The sequence below is a fragment of the Lontra canadensis genome, unplaced genomic scaffold (assembly GCF_010015895.1).
Source record: "Lontra canadensis isolate GAN:19392208 unplaced genomic scaffold, GSC_riverotter_1.0 scaffold91, whole genome shotgun sequence".
NCBI classification, from domain to species: domain Eukaryota; kingdom Metazoa; phylum Chordata; class Mammalia; order Carnivora; family Mustelidae; genus Lontra; species Lontra canadensis.
Genome location: NW_022631085.1, coordinates 1,581,978 through 1,594,929, shown reverse-complemented (window position 1 = coordinate 1,594,929; position 12,952 = coordinate 1,581,978). Strand labels below are relative to the sequence as shown.

The following is a 12,952-nucleotide window of genomic DNA, read 5'->3' as shown; positions in this document are numbered from 1 at the left end:
AAATGTCAAATACATTCTCTTAGACCCCAACGTCGTGCTACCTACCTGACCAGCATTAAGTTTAAGGAAAGTAAAATAGGCACTGCAAGACAGCTTGTACAGGCTGAAGATTCTATCTACGACCTTTCTCCATACTTTGATAACTCCTTCTGTTGCACTTTCATCAAGTTCTGAAAGCCACGGGCAGCTTGAAATTAACTGACGCCAGATAACATCAACCATGTCATCTTCCTCATTATCTTCACCTTCTGTTATCTGAAGCGTTATATCTTCATCCTGAAGAAAATTTGGGCAAAAAATGCTACCTTTTTTAAAGCAAACAGAAAGGGGGGCAGGGGGCACATGACTTTCCTATCCTATGAAAGCATTTTTCTTGCTTATGAAAAATTAAATTATTTCATTTAGTTTCACACACGCTAAATTAATGTCATTATGCTCCTCTGTAGGCTATATTTACTAAAGTAGCTAATGAAGGATTTCAGACTTTGTTTTTTGGTACTTTAAATGCTTCTAAGTTACAATACAGTATTCTGCCCGCAGAACATTAAATGAATCTGTTCAAAAGCTTGAGGCTTGAATGTATACCAAATTCACTCACAAAAGCCTTTACTCTCTTTACAGTAATGGGCACATACACAACACCAGCTCTGGAGGACACTGATACATGCTGGTCTAGAGCAAGGTGAGTCAGTACAGTTTAGCCTACGAAATAAAATCCAAACTTTTAAAGTCTATTTAAAAACTCAATAGCTCTAACATTCTGGAATTAACAGAACTCTGACCTGAGAGAGAATAAATCCTACAGCTCATTTAGTCTACTAGTTTTCAACTCTGGCTATGAATTATAATCACCTAGTAAGCTTAAATACATACACCCACGTCCACACTCAAGAGTACCTGGGGTGGTATTCAGGCACTAATGTGCTTTAAAAGGTCCCAAGCTAGTGTTAAGAACCTAATTTCTGATCAAAACAATAATTAAAAGAGAAATTTAATTCACATAAAATAAATTTCACCTACTGTAACAGGACCTTAAGGAAATGATTTCTCAATGTATTACATTCTCCTTAGGAAAGTATCATAACTCACTTTCATCTTAAAACTCCAAGTTTTGATTTGTAACAGTAGCTGCCTAAACTCCATCCAACATGTAATCAAGTATATGTGATCAACCTCTTCAAAATCAATAATTTTTTTTTAAAGAGTTGATTTATTTGTCAGAGAGAGAGAGAACAAGCAGGGGGAGTGGCAGGCATAGGGAGAAGCAGGCTCCCCGCTGAACAAGGAGCCTGATGTGCGACTCGATTCCAGGAACCAAGGATCGTGACCTGAGCGTAAGGCAGATGCCCAACTGACTGAGCCACCCAGGTGTCCCCAAAATCAATGAATTAAAAAAGTGATCTTGACACCATTTCTCCCAAACACTATATGATGTTTTCCTTGCCTGAATCCCCGCTGGCCGACACACAGCCTGTCCAAGAATACCAAATATTCTCTCTTTTTCTTCTTCAGTTATAGTGTCTGGAAGCAGATTCTGAACTTCAGATTTTTCTCTAGGCAGCAGACGAACACCTTCTCCCTGACTATAAAAATAAACAAGTCACTGGTTCCAGCTACCAACACTTGTCATATGAAGCTACCAAAACATGTCAGCAGACATTTCAAATCTCTATCTTGCAATGTATTAAATAAATTACACATTTCAACATACATACCTAGCATTATCAACCACCTTTCTGCCCCACCTGTAAGCCCAACTAGCCAGCGCTGCCCAGGATTTGGCTACTTCGGGCGCCTGTACTGAAGACAGGTGATACAACTGTCCCAAAATGAAGTCAGGTTCTCCAACTCCAATATGCACTACCATAATGGGGAAAAAAAAAAAAAAAAGAAAAAAGAAAGGACTCAGCAATGTTACATTCATAAATTTCAAATGGCATTCCTACCAACGTTTTAGAATTTTATTATCTGTAAGCTATCTCTAAGTCCCAGAATATTACAGTACAAAATTTGATCCAAGAACACATCTTTATTATGCTTTCCTCAAAGGCTAATATATTGAAATCATCACTCAGCTTCGCAAGGCAGCTTAAATTATCACCATGTAAACTACATAAATATCTTTCATGACACTAAACCTTATATAAAACAGTTCAGGCATCACATGTGTTGTACAACGTCTTTTTTTTTTTTTTAAAGATTTTATTTATTTATTTGACAGACAGAGACCACAAGTAGGCAGGGAGGCAGGCAGAGAGAGAGAGGAGGAAGCAGGCTCCCTGCTGAGCAGAGAGCCCTATGCGGGGCTCGATCCAAGGACTCTGGGATCATGACCTGAGCTGAAAGCAGAGAGGCTTTAACCCACTGAGCCACCCAGGCGCCCCAACGTCTTAAATTCTAGTTATGACTGGCTCTTTCCTTGTGATTAGGTTAAGCCTGAACATTCTGGCAAAAATAATATATAGGTGATCACTATACAATCTCACTCAGTCGGAAATTCATGAGGTAAATATCTTTATTCACAGTTTAGGAGTAAAGAAACCATCTGCTCTAATGCCATTTGCCAATATAAGATTTATAATAATCAGAGGACACATCCCCTATGAATATCAAGACTGTAAATTACACAGATTATAATTATTTTATAAGACCAAGCCAAGTAATTAAAATCCTGGCTTCATAAAAACCAAAAGCAAAGTACATTCTCATCAGCAAAGAGGTTACCTATCTCCCACTCTGTAAACCCGAAGAGAACAGACACCCCAACACTGAATGAACTACCCTATCTGTCAAGTACTTTTCTATTACTACCACCAGTGTCGAAATGTGAAACTTTCATCTTTGCTAGAGTTTCCGTGCTCTACCAGCCAAGGAGACCACAGGCAACTACTGTGTACCTTTCTGGCTCTTTCCAGTGTGAGGAGGAACTCCGGTATCTGCAGTCAGACTTTCTTGCCGGCAAAAACATCTAAGTCCATAAAAGCACTGTGGCTTGGGAAAAGCCTGTGGAGCAGTTAGGTGACTTCCACAGTGGCATTAGGCACTGAACAAATGTGTTTTAGTTACTTCCAGACAGTATAATATATTAAATTTCCATGCAAACAATTTTTGCGGCCAATTATGGCCAGCATAACGTTCTAAACTTTAAAATAGTGGAGGAGTAACTTCTAAAGCTGGTACCTCAAAGCTAATAAACAACTCCTACCTGTAGCTTCGCTCTCAACGCGAGGGTACTCTTCTTCCATGGTGTTAACAGACGCCAGTTCTATTAAGGCGAGAATGTTTTTAGACAGAGTAGAAAGACCTGTGAAGTTCTGCTGTTGCTGAGCTCTGTAAACCTGTTTCAGCTGTCCTGAAATTTCTTTCCATTCTGCCTGGATCCATTTAGCCAGTGTCAGGATTGACTTGGCAACTGCATATTCAGCTTTGGAGGACTTGCAGAAAGATATGGCACAAGAACTCAACATTTCCATTGCATGTGTTGACTGGCCTACAGAAAACCAAAAACCAGCCCTTAGAAGCCTTATCTGCAAATTATTAACAGTATTTCAGGGTAAAGTAACATTGTAAATTCAGTGGTAATCAATGATCTCTAGGAACATTACTTTGATACACTATAACAAAATCACCTTTTTCTAAAGCACCGAATTACAAAGGTTATAAACGGATTACAGGTAATTTACTATTCAAGATCCAAATATTCTGCCACAGCTGAAAAAAAAATCTTTTCTTTTATTGCCTTACATCATACATATTTCATACACAGGATTTTCATTTTAGTCATACATTAAGCACAGTTCATTTTACTAACCTGCTGTATATAGCAATTTGGTTTTTTCGATATCAAGTTCAGGCCCCCATTTTTCATCCACTTGACCTTGAGTTGATAGTTTTTTAAAATGCTGGACTAAATCCTGTGCAGTAGTAGTCTTTCCCAGCTGAACCTCACTACACTGTGCCAGCAGTCTTGTTGCAAGTGACACATTGCCTCGTTTTCTAGCAAATTTTGCTGCTGTTAGACCTAATTCCATGAGATGGCTTCTAATTGGAACGGTTTGTTCTGGAGGGGGGGAAAAAAAGTTGCATTAGTCCTCGACTGCTCTAACCCAGACTGCATGGAAACATGGCCAAAAGTTCTTCCCCAGCCATTTTCCCTTCCCTACCAACTCCCTAAATAAAGATAACCCATTTTTCGTTATCTTTAAATCCCTAGCAGCTAGCACACAGCTTGGCATACAACAAACAGTACCTTTGTTGAAATAAACGTAAGCAAATGATGAAGCAGACAAAAATCATTCGCTGTAAGAAATTTGTTTTTCAGTTACTAGATCTTCTAACTAAACAGCATAAGCCAAAAAGCTAGAGCATCTCCCTCCCTCTTGTTGTGGAAGTACCCTCTGCCCTCCTCTCACGCCATTCTCTTGGGAGAATTTCTGAAGAATCCTTCGTCTCCTTCTCATCCACTACCCACCCATTAAAACTCGTGGTCCTCAGGGTCAGTCCTAGGCTCTCCAGTCTTCCCACTCTGCATATTCTCCCTGGACAGTATCCTCTGTTCCTGTAGCTTCAATTACCATATGCTATGAATGCTGATGACTCCTGAATCTTTATCTCTAGCCAGACCTGACATCTGAGTCCCATCTGCCTACCAGTCACCTACACTCAGGTATTTCAAGGACACTTTTTACCTGTGTCAAGTGGAATCCATTTTCTACCACCCTCCAAACCTTATACTTCCTTCTGTTATTCCTTTCTCAAGGCAAGGCACATGATCCACCCGGCTACCTAAGCAGGTGCCTGCCAGTCATCTTAAGACTCTACCTGCAGCCCTCATATCATATCTATTTTTTTCTATCCTTACTGCCACTACCTTGGGTACCTTTAGCAGGAATTTAAGCCTAGCTGGTCCCTCTGATCCCTAAGTGTTATCCTCTTCTAGTTCATTCTCCAACTTTCAACTAAAATCATCTTACACAAAGCTAAATCTTTAACACTTAACTTCCCTTTGATGGCTTCCCACTGCCCCTCTGACAAAACCCCAATTCCTGAATTTGCCTTGAAAGGCAATGATGCCTTCCATTTCATTCCAGTCTCAATCTCCTTCTACTTCCTCTCTTCCCACTCTCCCTTAGGCAAACTGTCACCTAAGAACCCTTCATTATTGCCTGCTGGCCTTTACATGTTGTTTTCCAACCAGTCTACTGCCTTCCATCTTATCCTTACCTCCCTCAAGAACCAGCTTAAATGTTACTTCCTCCTCAAATCCTGTTCTGACTGATCCCTAGGACTAAATTCGTACCCTTGTTGTACGTTCACCATGTACATGCACTTCCACTCAGCACACCATACTGCTGTCCCTTGTTTGAGTTCAGTTTTCCCTGCTAGACTCTAGAATCACTGTGGTCCCTGGAATGCAGAAAACAGGCTTGTCTTGTTCACCGTTACATCACAACTTCGAACACATACCTCATAAGCACTTGCTGAAGAAGTGGAAAAAAAGCGAGGAGTGGAACTGTGTCTCCAGATAAAACCACCGGGTTACTGACTTGGTAGTCCCAATTTTAAAACTTGTTCAATAAGGGAAGGATGAGGAAAAAAGATATCTGTAGTCCTGTTATACACCATCCTCTGTGCTGGGGCTTTTATATGCCTTGCCTCATTTCCTATAATCCTTAAAAGAATCTCCTGAGCAAGGCAATATTCTCAACTGAAGAGGAAAGTGCCTCTGAAATTTAATGACTTGCCCTAAAGTCCTTCCATTTGCAAATGCTGGGCTAATAATCCAACCAAGGGTATATGGCAAGGAGGGTCCAGGTGAGTCACAGTTCCCAGTAATCACTGGGCAATCCCAAGTCCGTACGCCAACAAAACTTTACTTGAAATTTAATACACAAATATATTAAGCTTAGCTACTTTTCAACTAACATTCTATAGAATGCTGTCAATGTTTCCATTTTCAAGCAATAAAGTAAATTGCTAGCATCCCTTTAACATGACATTTCTTTCTTAAAAATGAGACCTACAAAATCAATCAATTAATCAATAAATCCTACTTACAAAAGAGAGAGACCTACTAATATTTACACAAGTACTACTTCTCTAAGTATTCATTTGGAGTGTTTAAAAACTTAACATGCACAGTACATTGTATCTAACAAAGAATTTGTATCCAGAACAAACAAACAAGTCTAGGACTTGATTAAAAATGGGCAAGATGGAAACACTTAACAAAGTAAGATATACAATGGTCACCATGCAAAAAATGCTTAATCTCATTAATCACCAGGGAAATGCAAATAAAAGCACAATGAGGTACTACTATTATACACTGGTGCCAGTGACTAAAATGAAAGACCAGCACTACCCAAGGATGTAGATGCCAGAAGAAATGTCCAAACACTTTCTAAGAAAATGCCAAATTATTTTTAACATTAAACTATATGACCCAACAATTCTACTCGGAGGCATTTACTCAAGAGAAACACAAATATACGTCCACTCAGAGACCTGTACATGAACTTCATAGCAGCTTTATACAGTAGTCTAAATTTTAAAATAAACAACTCCAATATCCACCAAAAGACCCAGAGATAAATTATGGTATATCCGCAAAATGCACAGTATTCAACGACGACAGGAAGGATCATAGTACTGCTACACAAAACATAGGGGAACCTTAAAAATAAAATGCTGAACCAGAGAAGCCAGACACAAGAGAGTTGCATGATTCCATTTATATAAAACATTAGTAAAGACACATCTAATCTAAAGTGACAGAGAACAAATCAGCGGTTGTCCAGGAACAGGAGAGATGGGAGAGGTGACTGAGGCATTAGGAAACCTTTTGGGGTAAGACCAATGTTTTCTATCTTGATTGTATTGACGGTTACACTGATGAAGATGTGTCAAAACTGGAACTGTACATTTAAAATGTGTAAACTATATCTCAATCAAAGCTAGTAAAAAAATCAACCTAATTACCTTTTATCTTCTCCAACAACTGACTCTGGTACATGGTATATCTTAATGCCTGCATCCATGGTCTCACATCATGCTGTTTACATGAACGCAGAGCTTCACTGAAGAGTGGAATAAGACAATCCTGCCAGAGAAAAACCAAAACTACTTAATGTAAACAGCCTCTTTATATGTTTGTAGGTTGAGATAAGCTGTGTCCCCCATAAGCCAGCTGCTCCAGGCCCATCTATTAAACTCTCCACATATTCAATATCTCCTAATCACAAGAGGAAAGACACTCTAAGACACTCTAAGAGCAGAATCTTTGCTTGGGGGGGGGGGCGGAGTCCAATTTATCAGTATACTTATCAATAAAGCACTTTTAAAAAAATTAAACATAGCATATTTAATATAAAGCAGAAGTTGAATTACAGAGAAACATTAAACTATTGCTTTGTAAGCAGATTCTTAAAGACTATAATGCCCTTGGGAAGGGCCCATTTTGGTTAAACTTTACCCTATCTGGGAAGAGGATGAAGTGTCTTCATTATTATTTAGTTCTTTTTTTAAAAGTAACCTCTTAGCCCAACATAGGGCTTGAACTCACAACTCTTGAGATCACGAGCTGCATGCTCTACCAACTGAGCCAGCCAGGTGCCCCTGAGAGTCTTTGTTTTAATCAAATCTAAAATCACCACGCCTTTCAATGGAAAATATATTTACATACACCAACCCTTCTTTCAAAAAAAAAAAAAAAAGAAAGAAAGAAAGAAAGAAAGAAAAGAAAAAATAATTAACCAATTAGCCATCCTTGAAATGATGTATCTTGGGTTCCTCCATCTGCCTCACACTGTCCTGAAATGAAAATGTGCCTGAAAATGACATTTTAGATTTCTTGATTTACTAGCTTGTCCAACAAATGCTACAAATGCTACTTTAAAAATTAAAAAAAAAAAAATATTGGGGTGCCTGGGTGGCTCAGTCACTTGGGTGTCTGATTCTTGGTTTTAGCTCAGGTCATGATCTCATAGGTCACAGGACTGAGCCCTATGCCAGGTTCCATGTTCAACAGGGAGTCTGCTTGAGATCATCTCTTCCCTCTGCCCCTTTTCCATGCTCTCTCTTTCTCTCAAATAAATAAATCTTTTTTCAAAAAAATTCTACACGAATGCCTATTAATGTTCAGAATACCCTGATAAGGATACACATATACACACCTCTGTGGAAAGTCTGTTTGAAACTGTGTTCTCCAAAGCAGAAGAGCAATACAGCTGTAAGGTACTTAGAACTGGCAGAGACTGTGAAACTGTTAAAGTAGAAAGTCTCAGTGGTCCAATAGCTATGCGGGACGTCTGCTTCAAGTACTTTACCACATTCCTGAAACAAAATATTCACTGTCAATCAATAAACGAGATTTTCCAGCCTGCATAATCACTGAAAGGATAAGACAGTTTGATAAGATGGTACTACAGTGGCATCCAAAGAGAAAGTAGGAAGAGGAGATGCCTTCCCTCTAGTAAAATGACCTAAGTAAGTCAAGACAGGCTTCTGGGGATTTCTACAGTTTATTTAGTTTCAATCTCTACATATGTTGCCAAGTGGCATTCACGTATCGTATGACTTCTACAACTAAAATGAAGCTATCATGACTAACACTGAAGTGATCATGTAACTGACTCCGCCCCCAAAGTATATACGTTTACCATATGGCAAGACATAGTGCACATTAACCCCCTTAGGACTGAACTTACTCAGTTATGGCCTGCCACTTCTGATCTTGTTCTATATGGTTTAAAGCAGTTGCCAAACAAACAGAACTTCTCAACAACTGAACTTCGATAGATTTCTGAAGTTCCCTTGGATCTGGACTTAGCATGTTAGGAAGCAGTTTTTTCATATCTACAGAAGTTAAATAAAATCCATTAAGGTAATATGCTTTTAATATGTGATAAAATATTTTGACAGTATTAAAAAGTTATCACCAATGAATACATTCTTTCATATTTAAATTCAGGCAGCTGAACATTACGATTAAGCATTTCTGATAGCTATATAAAAATTAGAGTCCACATTCAAATTAGATCTCAGACCTGCCTCAAAACAGCTGATTTCCGCAGTTCAAAAATCAGTAAATCAGCCACTACATTTAAAGGGACAAATCTAGCCCTACTTTGCAAACCTTACTGAACCTAGCAACTCAAAGCTAACACACAAACTACTCACAATACTAACTTTAGGATAGTATTTTACAGAATGTTCCAGTTGTGGTAAGGAAGTTAATGAACCACATTAAGAGGTCAAGAAAAATATTTAGCTCAAAGACTACTTAAACTTTTTCCAAATGTGGCCAGATAAATCTCCAAGTCTTCTAATAGCCTTTTGTTAGTTTAATTTTATTTCAACTGTTTTCCCTTGAAAACAGTTGAAATAAATCAAATATAAGTAAAACACACCTAGAGATGTTCCTTTACGTAGAATTTGGCCCCAAAATAAATGTACAAAAACGTCCAGATTTCCCAGGAAATACTAAGTCGAATGTCTTGAGCGACTTGTCTATAAAATACTTAATCCTAAGATCATTGTTCCAAATACCTATTTTGTCTTTTGATCCTCCAGCAAGTAGACTGATATTTTCTCCCGGTAACAATTCTAACTGCTCAGTACATTCCACAAATTCTCCAGATTCAAAACTGCTGAGGGACCTGTAATTAAAGCACCAGTTAGCTTCTATCGCACCCGTGCGGCCGGTGGGACCGCCCACAACAGCAGAACAATTCCCGAAAACCACAGCACAGTCACATAGCATCCTCTTGATGAGGTTCCTTCTACCTAGGCCTTCATTCTTTATTTCTATTTTGAAGATGTGACTACCGACTTAATTAGCACTAAAACTGCAGTGGTGAGCCAGAAAGCCAGAGCTGTGGTCATACACAGTCTAGCATAACCACCCCTCCATGCTTCCTTCCTCTTTTTGAGCCTGTTATCCTCAGGGGCCCATCCAACAAACCGACAGATCAGATCTCTGAAGGGCAAAGCCAACATCTGATTCTCCCCAAACGATCTCTAAATTCCCTACATGGCCCCAGCCCCCACCTAAAACCCAGGCCCCTGGAGGGTTCCTGTCCTATTATCTCATCCTTCCACCCTATCCCACCTTTCAGTGCTGGCCTCCCTCCTCTCCCCTTCTCCAGTGTGTTTCACGGAAGCGGTTTCTCTTCTTTCAAAGAAGTCTTCCTTTCCATCTCCTTATGTCATCTGAAAATGGTGCTGCCTCTGAAACTCCTTTAGTCCCGCGGCAACAATGCTAGGACGAGAGGCCTTCCAGCTCCCCACCGACCGCTGCTACTTTCAGAGCACTCACTCTGTTCCCATTCTTACTATAGCTGCTTTCCAACCAAGAGGATGACTCAGTTTCTTCATCTCTCCCTCTCTCTGTCCCATTAACCACTCATCTCTTCCTGTCTCTCTCACTGTATCCCTTTCTTACAACGCAGCCTGAATTCAGCACTAGCAATGTAACATCAAGGACTATACCTGCCTCCCCGTGATAAGCTCAAAGCCAGGACCAAGGCAACCAAGTGCTTCTCATGTGAGCCACAAATGATGAACTGTCAAGGTTTGGTGACAACACCCTCATCATTCCTGCCACTAGAGGGTCTGAATCCTCTCCAGTGGCAGGTTCCCTGCATCCCCACTAGACTCTACAATGCCCCTCTACAATTCTCTCTGCTAATGACTGACTCCTCAAAACACACACACACACACACACACACACACACACACACACACACACACAGAGCCACACAGGCTTTCATTTCCTCTACTCTTACCCTTAATTCACCATCTACCTGCTCCCAAAACTGTTCATATGCAACTACTTTCCTTGGGTTCAAAAAAGGCAGGGCCCAGTTAATCCTTAAAACAATGTTTTTTATCCCATTTTTTCAGCCTCTGCTTTCCAGTCACTCCTTCCCCTAAGCTTAAAAGAACACTTAATCTCTCCAATACTTCAAGTAAATACACAAAATTCTCCTCTAGCCACAGCTTCCTCTCCTTGACTTCATGAAAAACTCACTACCCAAGTAACCTTTGGAGCTTTTGATTTCCAAGTGTCTTCACCACTCAACAGTATTCAGCCTGGCTGCTTCTCCTTCTCTTTCTCTGCAAAGCTCTTCCTGCATGCATCTCTGGAACTCCTGACAGGGTGGACTACCCCAGTCTGGTTCTCCTCCATCTCAGACTCTTCCTTTCTCAGTGTCTTTGTTTTTATCAATGCCTACCTCTCCCCTCCTGTAAAAAAGGATTCTGGCCTTGGCCCTCTTTACTTTTCACTCACCCATCCCCAGAGCTTTATCTGTTACCTGGTAGCTTACAAAAGGCTCTGGAGCAGAGCCAGGGAAAAAAGGGTCTTTTACTGTCACCTACATGCTAATGATCCCCAAATCATTCTCTAACTTAGATACCTCTCCTGTGTTCCAAATCTAATTCTTTACTGCTTAGTAAACAGTCTCCTCTGCATGTTTCATAAGCACCTTAAACACACCTCATCGTTTTGTGCGCTCCTCTTTGAATTAATAGTGTCTGTTCTCCCTCTACCATTGTCCCATAGATCAGTGGTATACATGCTGCCACCCTTGCCATCCATCCCCAGTCTCTTGACAACACAGCAGAGTGAACTTCAAAGTCAGGTCAGAACATGCCTCTCCTGTTCAAATCTCACCTAAGATTTTCTCTCTTATTAAGAATCAAAGTCCTCAGAGTTCCCACCTACTCTCTACCCTTATTCCTTATTATTCACCTGCTTCAACAAGAATGGCCTCCAGGGCATTTCCAGAACACTAAAAACACATCACTCTTCCATCAGATGTTTCCTCAAGTCTTTGCTCAAATTGTCATGCTGATGGCATTCCCAACCTTGTCTGTCTGTCTCCTCTAGAAGGAGCTCCTCAAGAGTTAGAATTCATGTTTAACGAAATGTTAAACCCCACTGACTGGCACACAGTACAAGCTCAGTGGAGAAATTACCCATTAACACGTTTACGCTCTAGAAGCTGAGCTTCTCAATGGGAAGGACGCCTAATGACCACTATGCCCCAGCCACTTATGGGTATACAAATTCTGAATTAAGGGATTAATTCAATACATACTTTCTGTGTTTTTTAAAAATTTAATATTTATATATTTAAGTAATCTCTACCCTCAATGTGGCACTCGAACGCATGAACCCAAGATCAAGAGTTGCATGCTCTACTGACTGAGACAGCCAGGTGCCCCCGGTACATATACTATGAATTAAGGGATTAATAAATGCACAGAGGAACAAGAAGAAAAAAAAAGACAAGAAAGGGAATTTACAAATGTTCATTAACTGCCCTCTTCAGATTATTTTCAATCAATCCAAACCCAATTTAGAAACAGTCATCAAGTGTGACCCTTCCTAAAGCAGTAACAAATTTCTCTTTATATTCATTTTGTAAGCTCTAAGAATCAATACCAAAAGACTATGAACAGTGACAAGACTGTCTTCCCACTGCATGAACACCTTCCTCACCTCTAATGTTGGTTTCTCACTGTAGTAATTTTCAAACAGTATTATCAGAATTTCAAATATCTTACAACAGTAGATGTTACCAATTTTAATATTTTTTCTGCCATAGAGGAAGACTTGAAAGCTAATGAAAATTTATTTAAATGAAAAAAAGTCCTTACTTTATGTAGTTGAAATCAGCTTTCAGGTTGAGAGAAGTACTGCTGGTACTCTTCTTCAAGTCATGGATAGCATTCTGCCACTCCTGTACAGCAGCCCAATCAGCAATGGAAATGTAGCACTCGCATGCTTTATTTCCCAAATAATTTATCACCTCAGGGGAAGAGTCAGTTGGCTTAGACAGCACAGTTTTTCTGGATTCACCTAAGTGAACATATTTTATAAAACAGAGAGATCCAGAGCAATTATAAATATTTTAAAGAGCAAAGAAATCTAAAAATACACCAT

General features: G+C 39.7%; 1 protein-coding gene across 2 annotated transcripts in view; it reads right to left on the bottom strand.

The window, feature by feature from the left end:
* Positions 1-12,952, bottom strand: part of SMG1 (SMG1 nonsense mediated mRNA decay associated PI3K related kinase) — a 107,165-nt gene that overhangs the window by 35,691 nt on the left and 58,522 nt on the right. For both annotated transcript variants that reach the window (XM_032836214.1, XM_032836215.1), the window contains 10 exons: positions 12,667-12,868; positions 9,550-9,659; positions 8,709-8,856; positions 8,175-8,334; positions 6,982-7,102; positions 3,812-4,060; positions 3,206-3,490; positions 1,716-1,860; positions 1,445-1,583; positions 46-276 (listed from right to left, as the gene is read on the bottom strand). In XM_032836214.1, the coding sequence (XP_032692105.1) occupies positions 46-276; positions 1,445-1,583; positions 1,716-1,860; positions 3,206-3,490; positions 3,812-4,060; positions 6,982-7,102; positions 8,175-8,334; positions 8,709-8,856; positions 9,550-9,659; positions 12,667-12,868 (1,790 nt within the window). The remainder of the gene's footprint in view (positions 1-45; positions 277-1,444; positions 1,584-1,715; positions 1,861-3,205; positions 3,491-3,811; positions 4,061-6,981; positions 7,103-8,174; positions 8,335-8,708; positions 8,857-9,549; positions 9,660-12,666; positions 12,869-12,952) is intronic.